At 41.7% G+C, this 20,872-nt stretch overlaps 1 protein-coding gene across 3 annotated transcripts; it reads right to left on the reverse strand.

Annotated features, from left to right (window-relative positions):
• Positions 1-108: 108 nt before the first annotated feature.
• pxk (PX domain containing serine/threonine kinase) lies at positions 109-20,281 on the reverse strand. 3 transcript variants are annotated; one of them, XM_046384878.1, is made up of 19 exons: positions 20,005-20,278; positions 16,893-16,943; positions 16,614-16,661; positions 15,084-15,270; positions 14,553-14,630; positions 13,617-13,690; positions 12,597-12,671; positions 11,813-11,917; positions 11,568-11,669; positions 11,310-11,471; positions 10,976-11,093; positions 10,706-10,784; positions 10,287-10,335; positions 10,096-10,173; positions 9,617-9,703; positions 9,388-9,451; positions 9,190-9,249; positions 8,107-8,135; positions 4,353-4,493 (listed from the first exon to the last, which is right to left on the reverse strand). In XM_046384878.1, the coding sequence occupies exons 1-18, from the start codon at positions 20,104-20,106 to the stop codon at positions 8,119-8,121; spliced, it is 1,536 nt and encodes a 511-aa protein (XP_046240834.1). In that variant the 5' UTR covers positions 20,107-20,278; the 3' UTR covers positions 4,353-4,493; positions 8,107-8,118. The 3 variants fall into 3 exon arrangements, with proteins under 3 accessions (XP_046240832.1, XP_046240834.1, XP_046240833.1); XM_046384876.1 differs by lacking the exon at positions 8,107-8,135 and having other exon boundaries at positions 109-4,493; positions 20,005-20,281; XM_046384877.1 differs by lacking the exon at positions 4,353-4,493 and having other exon boundaries at positions 5,178-8,135.
• Between the last annotated feature and the right edge of the window lie 591 nt (positions 20,282-20,872).

The raw sequence follows: 20,872 nt of genomic DNA on the forward strand, positions 1-20,872 counted from the left end.
AATCAAATCACAACACAGAAAAAAATGAGTGGGGGTATTGCATTTCAGTGTTGTTCTGCAGAGAGCAGAATAGAGCTGACAATAAAAAATGCAAAGCACTGTCACTGCTTTTCACTAGGAAGTGCTCAGGAGATGTATTTTATTTTACATGAATAAAAAGGAAACAGACAATACATTGTGTTAAGTGTTTTGCTGTATTTGTTTGAATTGTATTTTTATGCATTTTAAATCTTCCATAATTCTAAGGTGCATGTCAAAAACACAATTCACCACACACATTTGCAATAAACACTATTTACTATCAATTTTATAAAACCATTTTTTAATCAAATATTTATTCAGCTGATACAGGAATCATTTCATCACAACAGGCTTGCTAGATTTTTTATTTCATTATTGACAAAGGGGGTATTTGCAGCTGCATTAAATGTAGAGGAGACCTAAAGGTGACAATGGGACAAAACACCTGGTGCATCTAGTGTGTAGTAACTGTAAATGACCCGGAGACTGAAGTGTTTTTTCATACAAGTTTACTTATAATCCAGCGCTGCCTCTGGGACTTTGAACTCATTCTGCAAATTGTTTTCACAAACACAAACACAACTCTGGATTTTCACTCCTCAAGGGTAAAGTGCTGCAGACAAAAAACATTCTGAATTATACATGATGACCATTCAAGACATGGACCGGATTGCACTGAACAATAAAAACAATTTCAACATAGAGCAGTCATTTAAAACACACGCTCTGAGCGCTAAAACTTGGACTGCTGTGATCAGAGTCATCAGGTGGTAGGATTCACCGGAGCTCAAGATTCATAACAAAATCTGCTCCAATGAAAAGCAGCTCTGTCTGCCACATGCACTAACACTTTAGCACACAGTATGTCAGGTAGAAATCACTGGTGAGTGGGATGTCACTGTTCAAAATTCATGACTAAAACAGTTCCCGGTGGCCTTATGATGTGCTTCTCCCCTGATACTCCATGGTAGCTCACATTTTTAAAGAAATAATTCAGCATTTCGGTTTGACAAGATGATTGATATTACTCTCACATCTGTCCATTAAATATAAAGCTACAGTCACTTAGCTCAACACAAACACAAATGGGGAAACAGCTAGCCTGCCTCTGTCTGCCTATGAGCACCTCTTAATCATTGATTATCAAGTTATTTCTCATCTATTTAATCCATACAAAAGTGCTGTGTGTTCAGGCTGAGCTAGGCTAGCTGTTCGCTGGTCTTTATTCCAAGCTAACTGAGAAAACACACATTAGAAAAGCCAATTTAGTTGCCGTTATGGAACTTTGAATTATATCACACCATCTTCTTCAGCAGGCAGAGTTGCCCACTTGTCACTAAGTATTTTCCACCACAGATGAGAAGTGAGGAGCTCAGAAAAATGGAAATTTGCATATGCAGATCATGTGACAAAAGCTCCAACATATACAGAGAAATGAATAACTGAATAATGGAAATTTAGTTGCTTTCTCAAGAGACGTTGATTTGTCCCAACTCCAACACCAGTAACGACATACTATCATATTGTGTGCTACAGCGTTAATATCTTCACCAGGCAGAGCTTCATGCCTACCGATGTTGCAGTTACAGATATTGTCAAATACAATATTATAACAAAAAACATTCAGATTCCCATAGGCACAAAGATCCATATGGCACAATAAAGTAAAAGAAACATAGCAACAAACATTAAAAAACAACAGAGTTAAAACAAAGCAAAACACTTAAAAAAAGAGGAATCAACACAATAGGGGTCTGAAATGAACCCTCAACGGCCACCAAATGAAGCTAAACGAAGCTCTGTGGACGGTAACCACGTTAAAGTTAGCAGCACTTGTAACCTGTACGTCTGCAAGTCAGATTCAAAGGGCAAACATGTCACTTCTCTGATGATCAGCACATGACTGGTGTCCTTCTACCCAGGCTGCCAACAACTTAAAGAAATTTCTGTGAAAATGTGAAACTTGATGTTGCTCCTGTGAGCAGAGACGGTCTGAAAGTCATTCCTTGGAGAAGCATGAACCATGAACTGTGATTATTCTATGTGATTATTCCAGGTTTGACTCCTTGACTGATCTTTGGCATTTAGTGAGCAGCTCTTAACACCAGCTGACACAACTGACTGAGCGGTTAAAAAGTCTACCACTTATTAACCACGTTATCAGAAAAAAAACTAAAACTAAAGGTGACCAAATATTGACTGTGATGGATTTTCTCTATGTAGCAAGTTTCAAATTCAAATTGGTTTTAAGTGAAATTACGGAAGGGAAAAGCCTGAAGGAAGGAAGTGATAAAAAATGATGCAAAAATAATGAGCAGTGACACCAAGCGTATGTGATTTGAAGTTAATGGGCCCACACATGCCAAAGCAGAAGTACGGGCTTCGCATGATGAATAATACGTTTTTATTCTGGTGCAACTTATGGGTAAAGTTACTTTAACTCCCTGCCACAGGAGCCGGTGGAGAGAAAATTCATTTCAGACCCTGAATACAATCAGAAGCGAGCGGCTCGTCGCTGTGGATACACATTGCTCTGATGTAGAACAGTATGGAAGTCTAACCAGTTTATCTGCATCTGACAGGCTTTCACACCAAAAGTGCAGGTTTGACGCTGCACAGAACAAGGCCGTTATCTGCAACGGAGAGAGCAGCTGCGCTACCCCCAGTGGAAGGCCGTAGACTTATTTTCTGCCATGTTTAGCAACTGAGGTTCAGCTAAATTAACTTCAAACAAAACACATCCAATGGCATTCTTTGTTAATGTGACGCACAAGTTACAGTATGATGTCGATGTGTTCACCGTGAAGAACAACGAAAAGAACAAAAAGCTAAATTTGTGCATCTCTGAATTCCAGCAGTTTTGTAATCTTACTATCCAGTCCTACTGGGACTCGAGGAAAAAAAAAAATCAGGAAGAAATAATGAATACACATAAGAAAAAAATTCACGTTGTGATTGTTTACATCCCATTTGTGACGTTTCCATCCATATGTGACACAAATTTTAACCAAATTTCCAAAAAATTGGCAAAAGTGAATACATATTAATGAGTTTTTCTACTGACTACCATTAAGAAAATATTACGAGTTGAAAGGATCAGGTTTCACTTTTTTCTTTTTTTTCTTTTCTTTCTTTTTTTTTTACATCTGCAGTGCTCAGCTTTTTTATGTGCAAAATATTAATGGATGGAAACTTACTGTAGTTTGTAGCATCGTGTTTAGCTGCTTTGTCAGATTATGTGCTGCTCTTTATTTTGCGACCTACCTCGTGCAAACTGTTCACTCTTACATGTTTGAATGTCTGAAACAGCTGCTCATAATCAATCTGTGTCCAACTAATCAGGACATTTCACCACCCCAGTTTGACTGTGGTTAAGGCTTGTCAAGCATCAGACACCATGCAACAAGCGGCCCTCTTATCAAGTCATTTTTGTCTGTAATTTAAGTCTTTAACTTTTTAATAACAAATCTAAACGTTTAAGAATTTTTAATTTGTTTCCTCTGTAATGTGCCTTAACTTTCTCATTTCAAGATGCAGAAATCTTTTTCATTTTTTTTCCCCAAGAAAATTAGGTTTCAGGGACTTAATTACAGACAGAAATAACTTAACCATCGTGATTCGCTGACATTCTGCAGTGAAGCAGACCCAGCAGAGCCTCGAGTCCACATGCCGAGTTCAGAGATGTTTTCAGAGAAGGAAAGCTGGACTTTGGGCCAGTTTCTCTGCTGCTCCAGGATCGGTACAGTGCCACGACGGCGTCAGAGCACTTACCCAGGAAATCCAGCCTCATCATCCAGCAGGATGAAGAGTCCACAGTGGCTCTAAAAGTTCAAATACCAAACGTTCAACTGCCACTTTTATGAGCCTGAAGGGCAGAAAAGAAGCCAGCTGGCTGCCTGCTGAAGCACCGCGTCAACCAGAAATGCTCACCAGACTCAGATTTGAGTTTACCATCTTTTTTATCTTGAGCCCGGTGGATGTCTTGTAGTAACAAAGCAGTCAGATGAAACAAACCTTCAGGCACCTAAAGAACAGACCCACCCATCCTCTACTTTCTCTAACCACAGCAACAGACTTTAAAAATTTAAAAGCAGAAAAAGTGATTAAAAACTAAAACGGTACTTGGATTCTTTTTGTTAGTGATTCCTTTCCACATCTCAAGGAGAGATAACATGAGGCAGTCCAGACCACAGTGTAGAACCAGCGGGTCGGTTGTGTTGCCATGGTGACAGCTTCCCAGTTGAGAAGAGGTTACGGCGGTGGGCGGGATCAGATGATGGGCTTGCTGCGGTCGGTGGTCTCGGCCTTCTTCAGTTTGCCCTTACTGAAGGTCTGGATGGAGCTCAGCAAGGCGGCACGACCTCCTCCCGCTCCGTCAGAGGAGGACAGAGGAGGAGGGGGACAGGAGGAGGAGTTCAGCGTGGGAGGGGGAGGAGGAGGAGGCGGAGGAGGGGGAGGAGCAGTCTGGGCTCCTGGGTGAAAGAGAGAGGAGGGAAAGGTGTGAGAAAACAACACCACCGCTTTCTGGTTAACACTCACTTTCTTCAGGAGCTGTTTGCACAAAGATGAGTTAAAACGGTCTAACGACTGACGCCAGTTGTACTTTTGCTTAAAGTTTAACTAGTCTAATGAGAGATAAGAAGTAGTCATATAAAACTCAAGACGGGAATGTGTTTGCATCCTGTTTGCGCCTCTTTGCTGTTCATAACGACACACAGTCTCACTGCACTTCAGCTTCAGATCAGGGTCAGTTCACACAAATTAGAAAACTCTTCACTGTTGGTAGTTTTAATAGACAATATCACACTAGTTTTAAAAAGAGCTTGAACCAATTAATTGATTAAATTAAATATCAGCCTTAATTAGCTGATATTTAACAAATAATTTGCTGCTGCTGCACAAATCATTAAGAGGTCATTAAAAAGAGCCACTTTTGGGTAAAAATACCCCAACAAATAGTCAAAAATACTCAATTCATAGTCAAGTCAAGAATAAGCTCATCCACAAAAGGTCACAGGTTTTATTCCCTTTTAATAAGCCAGCAGGGAACGTCTTTGGAGGTTTAATCCTGTGAGCTAATAAGGCTGATAAGTGTGGTGCACTCAGAGGATTTTGAACAACCAAAAAAATCCAAATTTGAGTGGCAAACACACAGACATGATACATATATTTTTATTTATTATATACGTGGATTTATGAATGTGCACAGGAGTACAGTTTTTGACTAAACTGTCGTCTTCACTTCACTATCCGTTATAATTAATGGCTTGTATCTGTCACATAAAGCATTAGTAAAGTATTTAACTTTTTCTAAAGCTGTCAGCTACAAGCTTTGAGGCTGGATTAATTAATAAAAAGTGCTACCACTGTTTCTGGAGAGAGTTATCTTTGTGAAACCAGCACCTGCAGATCAGCACCCAGGCTGAACTCAATCCACCATCAGTTTCAACCTAACTTTCAATTTGTGTAATTAACAGTTTTTGATAATATAAACACACATTGGTCAGTAGCAAAACTGAGTACTGAGGTTCAAAACCCTATTTAAAAATAAGTGGTCAAGGGGCCCAGTGGATCTTAAAGTAAATACTTTTGGAAATGTTTCATCTTGTTTTCCCGTATGCATAACAGCTCTAAAAACTACAGTACCCATGAGCCTCAGTAGCTGTTGCTATGGAGTAGGAAAGAAGTCAGAGTTCTAGAGCATTCATATCAAAATGATCCAATATCCAAACATGAAGCTATCAAACAAGTTCCATGAGCTGCGACCTCTAACTTCACCTCACCATCAGCCACACGGAAACAATTTGAAGCCCTTCGACTGGATCATTTTAACAGCAATGAATTCTGGGACTTATATTCAGGTGCTGTGGCTCTGTTGTTATGTACTAAATGAGCTGCTCCTGTGTTTTCCAGACAAATTCCCTTTGAACTTGCTTTGTCAGAATCACTTTGAACAACAGAGTGAACTGATGGTGAACTGAATCTAAACCTGGTACATCTCTTTCAGTTGTGCCATTTTGTGTTCCCAAACTGAATGAAACCCAGTGATTGCAGGCAGGGAAACAAAATGCTGCAGAGCTCCAACATGTAGCTAAAGCAGAGGCCAAAAGCTGCGAATGGAGTCCACAGACTCCGCCTTCTGCGTGACGGCACAGTGAATTATCTGCAACGTAATGAAAAGGACATCCGTCAGTCTGATGGATGGGAACCAAACCCGGAGAAACTCATCACTGCAGGGGACAGTTGGCATGTTTTGAAGATGATATTCACTGTGGAAAGTCCTGGCTGTGGTAAACACGTTTAAAGATTAGCTTTAATAATTTAACATGTGCAGAACCATTAAAGCCTGCAGCGGTGATGAATTATCTCCAGGATGGCAGTGGAGCAAACTGACTTCCATTACGTTTGGCGCCCACAGTGGCCTTTGGTGTTTTGGCTGTGACTCTTCAGTCTGCAGTTTCACTCTCAGCGACACCTCTGTGATCAGCTGTGTCAGATCAGTGCTCAGTGAAATCTGCTCAGATCTGTAATCACACGCCGGCACAATATCTAAAGAATAATCTGTTTCTAATTTACGTGATGCGATGCATTGCAAGCACACGCCAACACCAACATGAAGATTTAGGGCGACTAAACATCAACAGTGGTCAGTAATTTCCAGCAGGTTGTTTAGCTCCTGCGTGTTAACCTAATAACTGAAACCAATGGCAAGCTGGAAGGAAGAAAACCAGTCTAAAAACAAATGGTCTGGTCTCATATTTATCATGCATCTCAGAATTCCTGCTGAAAGAGCTGAAAGTTAAACTAGGACTAAAGTTAGTGAAGTGAGCTGTGACTTTCAGCACAAAAGTCCTGTGAGAGCTTTAAACACTGGCAGCTTGTCATATCAGACAGCGATACAATTCAAAACGCAGAAATTTTTGTTGTACAGGCAAAGAACGTCTTCACTAAGAAAATCGATCCAATTGGCCAGTGAAGGCTGATCTCCTAATCTGAGAAGCTTGATAAAAACGAGTCGAGATAAAAACGATGTGCTCAAAAATGAAAACCTGGTAGTATAAAGAAAGCACATTTTTTTATCTGGCCCTTTCAGATGCTTGCAGACGTGAAGTATCATCTAATTATTAAACAAAAGATTTGTGTTTGGTCTCTAAAACCTGGAAGAAAATCTACATGTGCCAAACAAACTGATATTCCACAGTTAATAGTGTAGGACAAAAGTAATAAACAACGTTCAAAGATCCAACATGTCTCCATTGTGACACCACGTCCCACACAGACAGACAAGCAGACAAAACAGAAACAGACATGCTATGACTGACAGACCAAGCAGACAGACAGAACTGACAAATCACAATCTCCAATGAGAAGAGCAGGTCTGAATCGGGGGAGGAGTCGGACTGTCAGGGAGGTCTGGACATCATTGCAGATTGTGAGGTTTTTAGAAAGATGTGCGTACACCCTCTTCCAGGCAAGCAGCGACTCACTGATACAGAGAAGAAGCTTCTTCACTTCAGATCTCAGCAGGCCTCGTCCCACTGACAAATTTCTACTTTCAGTGCGCTTACTTAGAAATTCATCTGATTAACTGTCCTCAAGCTGGTGAGTCGAAGATGCCACGCTGGCCATCATCTTCTGGTGTCACCGTCACGTAGTTTTACCACCCGGGAAGATTTTAGTTCTTTTACTTCAAAATGTTCCACTCAGTATCTTGCAACACTGATACACAACCAAAAATGCTTCCATTATGTGTTTATGTATATTTGTATTTTTTAAATATCGATATCAGTATCAGCTACAAAATCCTTTATCGGTTCGGCTATATTTTCTATCTGTTCTTCTTACATAAGTTTCAATAGTTTTCAGCGTCCGAAAATCTCCACAGTGAGCTGTAACTTTAACCTGTGCTGCTGTCTGTGCTGGACCCACAGACTCTCTTTTCATTAGGTGAGATCAGGTGCATGAGGCAGATCTCTGTGACCAGGAGCTTGCTGTGAATACAGGGTGTACGGCAGCTTTAAAAACCACCAGCGGCCTTCATCATCATCATCATCACTGACAGTATAAATTGACATTTTACTTTACCCAATGACACGGTCAGAATGGAGCATGCTCTATGGTGGAGACGGCACAGGGAGAAGAGAGAGGGGGAGATGACAGTTATCTGTTCAGTGGACCAATCAGCATTAACACAGTATCACCAGGACGGAGAGGAGAGGAGACGAGAGGAGAGGAGAGGAAAGGAGAGGAGGAGACTAGAGGGGAGGAGAGGAGAGGAGAGGAGTGGAGGGAAGAGGAGAGGAGAGGAGAGGAGAAGAGACGAGATGAGACGAGACGAGACGAGACGAGAGGAGAGGAGAGGAGAAGAGAGAAGAGAGGAGGCGAGACGAGAGGAGAGGAGAGGAGAGGAGAAGAGAGGAGAGGAGATGAGATGAGAGGAGAGGAGAGGAGAGGAGAGGAGGAGACAAGAGGAGAGAAGGAGATGAGAGGAGAGGAGGAGGAGGAAACAAGGACAGGACAGGAGAGGAGACTCTAATATCAGGGTGAGAAACTGATGTCGCATTCATGTCAGCATGTTGTGAAAACTTAAGTCTGGTGATATTCTGTATTTTACAATATTTACAATATTTGTGCATAGTTAGATGGTGTTTCACACAACCAATAGTTGTGTTAACACATTGTTGCTTTGGGTGTTTAATGGGATTTGTTATTAGTAAGAAAAGACAGCAATATCACCAGACTTATAATTTAATAATAAATAAAATCAAACATCAGTGTTTCCCGTCCTGCGTCCAGCTCGCCAGAGAGTGAATAAGATACACTGCTACAGAAGAGACAGATACCTGTCTGAAAACCAGGTAACCGTATGGCAAGAGAAGAGGTGAAGAGACAGACCAAGTCAAGTCAAACAATTAGTTTTCATAATCACACATTCAGAGTTAATGACAAATATGCTGTTAGTGATCTGAGCCTAGCCTCAGCAGGTTTTTACCACAAGGGGGAGCCAGACAAGTCTGTCCGATAACTTTCCCAAACAGGTGGACAGACAGATGGGGACAGAAATGCAAGGAGACAGACAGAGAAGATAGATGGGTGGGAGACCAGAAAGACAGAACAGACAGATGAGAGGACAGACAGACAGACAGACAGGCGGACAGAGCGGCATACCTGTGGTGGATGGGGGAGTGGGGGAGGAGGGGCATGTGGGAGGGGAACTGGCTCCAGAACCTGGAGACAGACAGAAAAAACAGACAAAGTCATCCCCACCGGTTTCTTATTGTTGGCTCACGGCTAAAACAACACCTTCAAGGCACAGCAGGTGCGTTCACTTGCTGTACATACTAGTTAACCGATGATGTGACCTACCGGAGTTATTGTTGTTCCTGACAGAGAGATCTTCTTCATTTTCATAAGCTGACTGTCTGGATTTCTGTTAAGACAGAAACACAACATTGTTTTAGAATTCACTGTAACCAAATCTGAGCGCCTCGTCATTCTAACAAAGGCAAAACACCAACATATCCCATGAGCCGGCCAACACGTGCTTTCACATCGGTATTCAGACAGTTTCTTTGTGTGGGAGACTGTTGCCTACCTTCCTCGCCAGAATCTTCCTCCTCTTCTTCTCCTCCTCTGAGCCGTGGTGAGACTGAGCTCGGGTCAGCCTCCTGTGCTGGTGGAGCTTCAGTCCAACAATAATGCACAACATTATCCTCCATACACACAGCGAACCTCATATTTACAAGCCACGAGCTGCACTGTGCAACCTTTTCATGAAACCTGCAAGCGTCACTGCTGAAGAGCGGACTCAAAATGCTTTCACCAGAGTGTGAGAAAAATGTTAAACTTTGTCTTTTTTTTTCTCTTCTCTTTTTGGAAGTAATTCTGAATTTGATGCTTGCAACATGCACCAAAGAAAATCAGTCTCAGATGAGAAACTGATAGCATTTTCCAGAGTTGTTGCTATATGGCTTTCATGGTAGAGTCTAAACTTGCGTTTCTGGACACAGCAAGGAAGCGACCTGCTCGGTGTTATAAAAGAGAGAAAGATGTAAAATGAGACTTGTGACGCACCACCCTCTGCTCCTCCTGCAGCCTCCTCTCCAGACTCTCCTTCGCCGTCTTCAGAGCCTCTTTTAGCCTGCTGGGAACCTGGAGAGCAGTTCAGGCGTTTGCTATTTTTTCTTCGTTTTATCAGTGTAAATATTATAAAGTAAAACCTTGTAAATGCATTGACAAAAGCGGCGTCAGACTGAGCCTCTCACCTTGATCTGGAGTTTTTCTGAGTGCTGAAGATGGACGTCACAAAATAGCCTGCAAAACACAAACTGTGACTCCTCAGCAACAAAAAGCTGCTTCAAATTACAGACAATTGCTTACGTTCAAGGGAATAATATGCATAAACGTAGAACTGTCTTTTTCTCTTAAGGATGTGTGATAATGACTTTTTTTGTTCACTTTCAGCTTTTAAGAGAAAATAAACATGAGATCAAATGACAGCCCACAGCTCCCAGTCTGTAGAGTTTACTGCAACACAGTGCGGATGATAGAGCACAATGGAGAGAAAGGGGGACTGAAGCATTTACACCACTTATGGTGGACGTAAAAACGCATCAGGATGCGTCACCACCTGACTGACAGACTGGATGTGCAACAGGACAGCATCGAAAGCAGGTGAACTCACGGTGTCTGCACGAGCTGCGACACTGTTGGCATCCCGCTCTTACAGGCTTCTGTGGACAGAATGGACTGCAGCACTGACACTGAACACACACACACACACACACACACAATAAATTAATTGTTCACACTGGGAACCACAGAGACACATTTCAGTAAATTTGATGTTTCAGGGCCAGATGTCGTAACATCTGAAGGTACTAATGAGACACATGACAACATCTGTTTGTGTGAGTGTGCGCGTGTGTGCAAGTGTGTGTGTGCATAAACTGACCCACAGTTGTGTAGGGGACATCGGGGTACTGATCAATGGGGATGCTGTCTGGCGGTCGGCCGTACGTCATCTCGTACAGCAAATGTCCGAAGCAGAAGACGTCAATGCTCTCCGTGGACTGCGCGCACACACACACACACACACACACACACACACACACACAAAATAAGCTGTTTGCATACATATTTTGTTTATGGCTCACTCATCACAGGTAGAATCTGGAGGATTTTTAAGATTTTTTTCATAGTATTACAAGCTTATTATCACCTTATTTGATCTAATTATCGAGTGAGGCTGACAACATTAATGCTCCCCAAGCGAACCGTTTACGTACGTTGATCTTCCTGAACTGGGTGAAGGCGGGTCGCAGTGCAGAGGGAACTCCCAGCATGCCGTTCTCTACATCCAACAGTTGACACACGCCGTCATCCACAATTACATTGGATGCGTGCAGGTGACCGAAAAATACGCCGCCATCATGGAGGAGCTTCAGGCCCTGCACACATACAGACACACACACACCTCCAATAACACTGTGTGGTGTGTGGTTTGTTCCTTTGCGTGTGTGTGTATGTGTTTAGACAAGTTTCACCTCCAGAATCTGACGGCCGTACAGTTTTATGTGCTGCAGCTCGAGGCCTTGACTCTTCTTCGGGTTGCAGTACTTCTTGAGGTAACTCTCTCTGGGCTTCGCCTGGAGGGAGGACGGGGGGGCAACAGTTTACTATGGAACTACTTTCTACTGGCGCCGGAGTGCAGTGACGGCAGGTCGCGTGCTGTTCAGCCATCTAACGAGCACTTTGGCCGAAGCACTACTGTTACTCCACACCTGCCTACCTTACAGATGTGGTCTCTCAGAGAGCCTCTCTCACTGAACGGCCGGATGAGCAGAGCTGAAGACTCACTGGTGCTGGAGAACAACAGTGGACAGAGATATGGAGTCTAGAGAGGAAGAAGAGGAAGAGGAGGATTATTCACATCCATTAGAACTAAATCTATCTCGGTTTTGCTCAGTTTCTGCGTGTCCTGTATTAACATTCAAAGTGAAATCAATACAGTCTAATTTAAAGGCATAATATGGAAAAATTTACAGATTCATACAAAATTATTCGATGAGTCATGTGTTTACAAACAGCAGACGACAATATAGATACAAAGAGATTTCAACAAGCGATTTAAGGGTATCTTCAACGGAACAAAACAGGAATTACACTAGAATCTAATTTTTATAATGTTTCATCCTAACTGGATTTGGCTGCTGCCTCATTTGGTAATGTGGGATAACTGAGGAAGCTGCTGCTTCGATTACAGGTGATGACAATGGAGAAAAAAAAATCACAAACAATTTAGTTTTAGCTTCAGCTCTCCTTAGCTGTGGCTATTTCACCAGCGAACATTTACGTTTCAGACGACACAGCTTGTCTTGGCTTTAGATGTCGAGATGGTCGTCTCTCAGTCCACAGACAACCAAAGCAGAGTGCAATTACTGAGGCTCAGCTCGTTTTAGGCTCCTGTTTGTTCTCACATTATCTACACATACAACCATTTCTTCATATGTCAAAAAGTCGCATTCCAGTGTTGTGACCAGCGACAGCAGAGGGAGAACATATCGTGTACATACGGAGAGGCTGGTCAGCAGCTTCATGGCTGACTGCAGGTCTTTGTCTGACAGGAACTTATCAGGACCCAAATCCACCTACAACACACACACACGAGCAACTACTCAGACTGATAATACACACACTGTTTACTACAATATACAGTGTTCACAGGTTTGCTGAAAAACAAAAATAATTTAGCTTAATAATTGTGCTTTCGGGAACATCCTTCAGTAAATCAAGTTTAATCCTTGAGTGCATTTCAAGGCTATAAAAAGTTTTCCTTTAAGTCTGTTTTCAGTTCAACAAACATCCGCCGCAATGAAAATAAGAAATAAACAAAAGTCCCAGCCTTGCACTTGATTCAGTTTAAAGGAATCTGAATTTCATCTGGACTGTGGACATCACCAAGTTATGTTGCACTGTCAGTTTTTCTTCTTTTCTGTCGTCTTTACGAGGCAAGAATTTCACGAGATTTATTTGAGAATTTAATGGGGAACATTTTTCAGTGTGTTCATTTCTAAATTCATAAAACTCCTTCCTGCTGGTTCAGAAGGTTAAATGTGCCACAGATTTATTAATGCAGAATGACTCATTGTAGAATAGAACAGAATGTCTTAACTGTCACTGCACAACAAGGCTGAAAACTGCATTTTAAAAAAGTATTAACTTAATTTTCAACATCGATTTGCAAACTGTGAAGGGTTGAAACCTGAAGAAATTAACAAACTTCCAGCATTTACACATATAGACAACATTTATATGAATATAGGGCATAACAGAATACATGTAAAAACATATTTAATGTTTAGATGCACCACATGAACCTCATATAAAGTCTGTCATAATTAAAGATGATGGTAACTCACTATTTTACGACCCAGATAATAATGTCTTTTGTTGCACTTTGGTGCTATATTTCTGTAGCGCTGCCACACTGAATAGTTTAACATATGCGCTGAGAAAATTGCACTCCTCATTAGCATTTCTGGTGCGGAGAAGCAGAACGACGTGTCACGTGTGCTGGTTTATACTGCACTCACCCAGCTCAGCAGATACCTCTCCTTGGGCTGCTCCTTGTTTTTGATTAAAAAATATTTCTTCCTGATCCTCCAGCCTGAAAAATAAACATCATCTCATTTCATTTGTAACTCTGCCGATAAGATTTAAACATTAGACTTTTGTTAGTTACTTAAATATAATGCAGAAGCAACACTTCTGACAGAAGAGGAAACACATTCTTCCTCTTACAAACTAAAATTACCGTCTTGCACTTGTTCGCCTCTTCGAACCAGCCAAGTTGCAGTTTACCTCCATGTGTGTCCCGGTTCATATAATCAGGATCATCAGACCCAACGAGCTTGTGGCGGACTACAACGCAGCAAATATGGATGCTGCTGCAAAGAAGCTACAGGTTCTAAAACGTGGAGGCTTCACGCACACGTTCAACCAGGCAGCACAGAAGATCTTAACAATCAGCACAGTTTCAGGGCGGACACCTGAGATTAGTGTGACCACTTCAGTATCTGAGCACATGTGAAATCTCTAACGGACAGAAATGGGTTTTCTTGTAAAAGTCTCACAACAATGTGCCATCTCCAAGTTCGTCTTAAACGGAGAGTTGAGAACAGTGCTTGTTAATCGCTCTGATTAAATGCCTTCTAGCCGTTTGATTATAAATCAATGCTCGGGTCATGTGAACAACTTCCCTGGTTAAGGTCATCCACAGAGTAACTGAATCAATCATCAGTCACTCACATGACTCCCCTTTACAGAACAGCCTGGTTTCTTTTAAATGCTTTAAAGTGACAGAGGGAAGTGACAGCAAAGTTTGCATTTAAAAAGAGATCAGAAAAGTTCGCATAATATTATATTTCATTACAACAATGATCGTATATGGAATCACAGTAAACTGAATGTCTCTGTTAGTTTGAGCAGTCTGATCATTCTGAAAAAGCAATTTTCACTCCGAGTCTTACCGATGTCTCTGAGAGGCTCCAGGACCTCCCACTTCGGGTCCGACCTGAAGAACATGGAGACCTGCTGCAGGGCGATCTCTGACAGGCAGACAGACAGGCAGACAGGCAGACAGACAGACAGACAGACAGGCAGGCAGATTATTTTCTTGCTTATATTAGGTCCTCCGTCATGTTGCTTGGTGTGGTTTCTGTGGATGCTAAATGCAACAACTGTCAACTTAAAAAAAAAAAAAGCCACACTTTCCATTTTGAACATCTCTAACTTACAATTTACAAACTGCTCGTATTTAAAAATCTGTGCAGTCCTTAACATTTTGTGTGCATATGATGAAAAATATTTTTTGTTGACCATCTACATATTTAAACATAACAAATACTAATACATGATACTAATAATAAATAGTGTTTAGCTTTATGAATTAACTACATTCTTGCGTGTGCATAAAGTTCATACAGGACCCACAAAGTGTACTTACGAACAGTACCTGACGTTAAATTCCCGTTAGACAAAGTGAAAATGGAGGAACACACCTGTGTAGTTGGCAGAGTAGTTGTTGGGGTCCAAGAACTTCTTGACAAACAGCGAACTGGAGAGCAGGGGATGCTGGGTAATTAAGTCCAGATAGGTCTGCAGTCCTCTCTGTCTCTCTGCTATGAACTCCCTGTCCATGTTTCCAATGAGTTTTTTTGGAGGAAGAGGGAGACTGATGCCACACACCTACAGAGAGAGAGAGACAGAGGACTGTTCATACAAATGGAGGGACGCATTGTCTTTTATCCATCATCATCCTTTTCTAACTGTTTCAATGATGTAATTAGAAGAAAGCTGAATTGGAAAAACACAGAGACACAAACTGCAAGCTTCGGATAGTTTTGCTGCATGTGGACTAAAGATGACTGGAGGTCAGCGAGAGACCCCCAAAAGGAAATGAGCAGATGAAACCTCAGCAGAAAAACTGCTAACTTCCTGTTATCCAGGAATGTGACCAAACCATGAGACAAATCACAAGCAGGACAATCTCACATACACCACAAAGTGAGATCTGCTCCACTGTGGAACATCGCAGCTCGCTGATTACACTGTGGAACCCGACGAAGATCTCAACCTGGACTGATTCTGATAGCACGTCTGAATCAGACAACAAAAGACCACAACTTTCAGAATGTAACCCTTCAAAATAAACCAAAACATTTTAGATATATGGCTTTCTTTTTGCCTGAAACAAAGCAAATTGTGCAGTCAGTGCAGTGAGCGAGTTTCTCTTGATATGATTTATTTTTAAAAAGTCCAGATGTCCACCCAACAGAAGTATTAAAACATGATGGAAACACTTGAAATTTGATTAGCGCTGCTCTTGTTTCTGGATAACAAAACTAGACAACAAACATTTACTTGAATTAAGTCAGCAACGAGCTATTAAAACACACACACACAAGTCAGACTAGATTCAAATTTAAATCTGAGACTATCTTGCTTAGTTAGAAGTGCAGTTTTTGCAGACAGTATCTACCATGAACCTCTGGTCACAAGTTTGAGATGTTTCTGAGTTCTGAGCAGTTTTACGTCTGAGAGTCCCTGCATCATTTGACTGATTGTTGGAGGCTGAACGAGGTAAAACACGTACAAGATTTCACACAAAAAATAATTGTTTGCAGAAGAACTTTGCTTGCATTTGCAATTTCTAATCCAAAACCAACAGTCAGTCTGTACAGAAACGATCATCAAACCGCCCTGTAAACAGTGCCGGTTGAAATTTCTGGGAAATACATGACACAACAGCAAAGCTTTGAGCATGTCGTAACAAACTGCCACTGAGCTTTCCCAGACAGGAAGGAGATTGGTTAAGACGAAGCTGACGTGTGTGGCAGTGGGTGTTTGTGTCTGTAAATGTGGACTTACAGACTTACATTTTAAGAGAACAGTCTGCTGTTATTATTATATGAAAGCCCTCCTACTGTGTCATCCACAACATCCTGACCACCGATGGCCACTAGTTACTAGTGTCATCTATGGGGCTGAGTCACTGAGAACCGGACTCTTTTCTGTATCAGTGTACTCACCATCAGGCTGCTGTTGAGAAGATCAAAGTCACTGTAACGTCGAATCACCTGCAACACACACACACACACACACACGCACACACACACGCACCGATCAGTTACTGACGAAACAGCTGTGATCGGTGGGTTCATTTCCTGACACATTCTTAGCGGTCTAACGATCTGAGATATTTTCGCTGGTCGGTTTTTCTGCCGAACCAACCCACTGATCGGCCTTTCAGAGTTGCCACAGTTTATCCCAGGTGAACTCTGATGAAAGGTTATTATTGGTGCATTTACCTGCCAGCTGTTCTCTGAAGACACGCCTCTCTGGACTCGGATGATGTATTCCTGAGAGATAAGAAAGAAGGGAGTCATCAAAACACTGCTAAGGGATATAAATACTGGAAACAATGAGACAACACAGAGGGCTGCAGTGAAAAAAGGTGGAATTATCCTTTAGGGTTTAAACGGCTGCAACTGTGTGTGTTGTCTGACAGCAAGCAAGCTGTAAGCATGTTGGGAATAAAATCAGAATATTGTGAGGAAGAAGGTGCAAAGTTATGAAAATAATCAGATTTTAGGGGAAATAATTCAGTATATTTACTAAAAGTAAATAATGGATTCTATGATTAAAAAAAAATATTTAAGGTGAAAATGTCCTAACTGCATGCTAATAAATTCAATTTTCTGAGGAAAAAACAGTGAGAAACAAATTATAATGTTGCACAAGTAAGTTTACGACATTATTTAAAAAAAACATTACCATTAGAACAATCTGGGATTTTAGATGATTATGTAATATTACAAGATAGAACCAAAAAAGTAAAGCCATCAGAGCTTTCCTGTGAAAACATGCAACTTTGTGGATATAAAGTTGTAACTTAAAACAAAAAATCATGGTGAAAAATGCAATGCTGTGACTTTTACTTTTAAAATAAATACATTGATTTTTCCCTCCAAAATCAATCTCCAAAAATAAAAAAAATCAAAGGGTTCACATTTCAAGTGCGTTTGCTTTCTGTTTTAGTGGTTAGGATCCGATCATATCACCATGTTTGCAGCTGCTTAGTGAAGTGTTTCTGAACCGGTGAGATGACAGACAAAACTTGAAAAACAAGAACTAATGTTAAAATGTGGAATTTCCCTTTAATCTACTCCTCTCAGTCCTCTGACAGTCCAATTCCTGCTGACACACTCTGCCTTCCTTTCCAGCACTCCTTTCATTTGAACGTTTCCTTAATGGCTTTTTATGTCTTACGTAAAGAACTTGAGCTGCAGCTTGTGGAAGCCGTGAAAAACGGGAATATCAAACAACAAGGATGCAGAAATATGCTGAATCAATACCAGCAGCAGCACTGATCTTATTAAGCAAAGCGGCTGACCCACACTAATTACAGTTCAGTCAGGGTTATATAACTCAGTGTTTCTGCTGCATTCATCCAGTCAAGTTTCAGACTCCGTTTCCTAGTGCCACAGTAATCCCTGTCCCCGTGTTACCCAACATAAATGATCTCAGTGAGAAAATGAAAGCACTGGTATCAGCACATACCTGAAGGTGAAGTAGCTGTACGAAAAGAGTTAAGACAAATCAAAGTGTCCCTGTCAAATTAACAATGATAGTAGAGTCTATCTGGACAAAGTGAAGTGAAGTGAAGTGGCCCTCACAGCACACTGTTGATGTTTTTGTAATTCATTTTAGTAAAAATGTCAAACTCCTGTGTGATTTTGAATTGTTTTGCATTTGTGGACGACAGCATTGCTGCCAAATAATTATGTCTCTGTGTGTATCAACAAAACATTAAGTTGAGTTTATTCCATAGTAAATGGAGAGAAACACGCAGAGAGACAACAACGTCTTCAGCCTGTGTGCCGAGTCTCTTACACCTTGTTTCCTTCTGGTCAGGGACTTGTAATTAGCAGTAAATTCACCCGTCCTTGACTGGAAGCCTGAAACAGACGTCAACTCTGTCCTGCCCAGACACAATGTCACAGTATGTGCAGGCCTGAGCTCACGGTATCACTTTTACTTTGGAACTGCCTGAGGACATGTTGAGAAGTTCTGGAAATTCATCTGACAGATAGATCTGGATACAACAAATCTACAATCATTTTGTTGTGAATTACCAGAGAGCTGCTGTTTTGGGTTTTTTCACAGTGGATTGATAAAGGTAGACAAAAAGCAGCAACTTTGTACAAATATTACCAATGCTGAGAAATGTAAGGGTTTAAAATAATCACATAAATATATAAATCTAATAGCTGTACCAGCACCAGTCTCCCCTGCGGCGTTATGGTTGTCACTGGCATGCTAAGCTAACTGGCCAGCTCAGCTGATCTCAGCCGGACTGTCAACAACAAACGCGCCACAGTTGTGCGCCTATTATCGGACAGATGGTGGCCGTCTAGCTTTTCTTTTCTCCTGGTGGTCACACTGTTTTTAACTATAGAAACGAGTTCAAAGTACATATTTTACTACAAAGCAAGAATGTATATAGGGTTTGTGCCTCGACACCACTGGCTTTTAATGTTGGAGGAATGCAACACCAAACTCCGCTAGAAAATCAAATGTCTTGTTCAATTTCTTGTTTCCATGGATTTCAGCACACACGTGGCATTTTTAACAAGACTTAGATATATAAATATACCCTCTCTTCGATTCGGCATTAGTAACATACATGAAGCGGAAACTGTTTCAATTAAATCTCACCATTTATAAAGGTCTCACGGTGTTAAAATGTAAGCAGAAAGCTGTCAATCGGGGTCGAATAATAAAAAAAGGCTTTATTATAGGAATTTGGTTGAGAGGACGTATGTTTCAGTCGATCATTACAAATTTCACAGCGTTCATACATGTTATTCTAAAAGTCTGTTAGTATCCCAAGGAACCAACAAACGTAAAACCTCCAAGCGGAATTCGCTACCAGTGTATTGGCGTAATTCACACGGATGGGTCTATGGACTCTCTGGGGACAGTTTGGGCTCCTGGGCCTTCAGTGAGTGAGTGTCAATCCTTTTATATCAGCAGTTTGCTGAGTGCAGGGGAGCCTCCAGGAAACTGCTTAATCAATGACAGCGCTCAGGATCCACGGTCAGCTGCCACGGCGAAACGGCGAGAGAGATTTCAACGCCATCTCACTCTCATCTGACGAGAACTTATACTTTAATAGTCTACTTCTGTAACCAGACACACTGTGTGGTCGATGCAGAAAATGAGACAAAATTAAGCTTCTACATCTGTGTCCGACAATGGAACTGGTGACGCAGTGACTCAAACGCCCCCTTAAATACTTCTTTTAAACACACCGCCAGCGGCGCATGTCTGCCAGCATTGGGCCACGAGTGAAAGGTTTACGGCTACGGGTACAGATTGCTGACGGTTAAGTGACGTTTGTTTCCAGCAAACACTCACCGTGTGGGACTGGAGGTTCTGGCTGGCTTCGATCACCGCCGTCAGGGGTACGGTGTCGTCCAGCAGCAGCCTGCCAGGGGACGGCTTCTCCAGGAAAGACATCCCGGATGATTGACGGTGAAAGTCTGATCTGAGCGTCCTTCTGTCACTGACTGAAGCCGAGGGGAAGACACTGAGATGGAACCCCGCTGAGCGGAGGAGGAACACCAACAACCAGAGAGGAGCGAAATAGCTGCTAGCTTAGCTTTGCCGTAACCAGGAAGTGCTGCTCCGATCAGACGTCATCAGGCTGCTTTGACATAATGAAAAGAAGGTTGGACAACCACGTGAAGCTGCGTCACTGCCACCTGGTGGTGTGGAGGAGGATCGACAAAGGCCCTGACAGAAGAATACTGGCCCAGTGTAAGGGATTTAAAGAAAAATACACATGGTAAAATGAACGGTGAAAGAAACAAAATTAAAAAGCAAATACCAAAAGTGACAATGACAGTTAAAATAAACCTGCAGGCCCAGCTTATTTCTATTTCTTCTTCTTGAAGCTTTCAACAGAATTTCATGGCCTTTCTCGGTGGACGGAGTGGAGCTGAGCTTTCAAAGCAAGTTGTAGCTTGTGTTGAAAATGTAAAACCCGTTTAAAATCCAAAATGCCATCTAAAACCCCATCTTAAATAAATATTTACAATAACATGCTGACTGTTTTCCAGCCTCACACAGTCATACTGTAATGTATTGTGCTGACTGGATAATAATTTCAGTGTGGGAGGATTTCAAAGTTCAAGACCTTGTGTCAGAGTGTGAGGGGACAAAGTCGCAGGAGCTGCATAATTAAATGTGTTAAACTACAGGGAGCCAAACATAAGACAAACGA

This window comes from Scatophagus argus, chromosome 3 (assembly GCF_020382885.2).
Source record: "Scatophagus argus isolate fScaArg1 chromosome 3, fScaArg1.pri, whole genome shotgun sequence".
Lineage (NCBI taxonomy): Eukaryota > Metazoa > Chordata > Actinopteri > Scatophagidae > Scatophagus > Scatophagus argus.

Excerpts from the sequence above, each read along its gene's own strand:
- pxk (XM_046384876.1), bottom strand. The coding sequence starts at position 20,106 with ATGTCTTTCCTGGAGAAGCCGTCCCCTGGCAGGCTGCTGCTGGACGAC. Across the intron at positions 13,691-14,552 it reads GGAGCCTCTCAGAGACATCG|GCTGGAGGATCAGGAAGAAA; the intron begins GTAAGACTCGGA and ends TTTATTTTTCAG. Across the intron at positions 10,785-10,975 it reads TGTCCCCTACACAACTGTGG|TGTCAGTGCTGCAGTCCATT; the intron begins GTCAGTTTATGC and ends GTGTGTGTTCAG.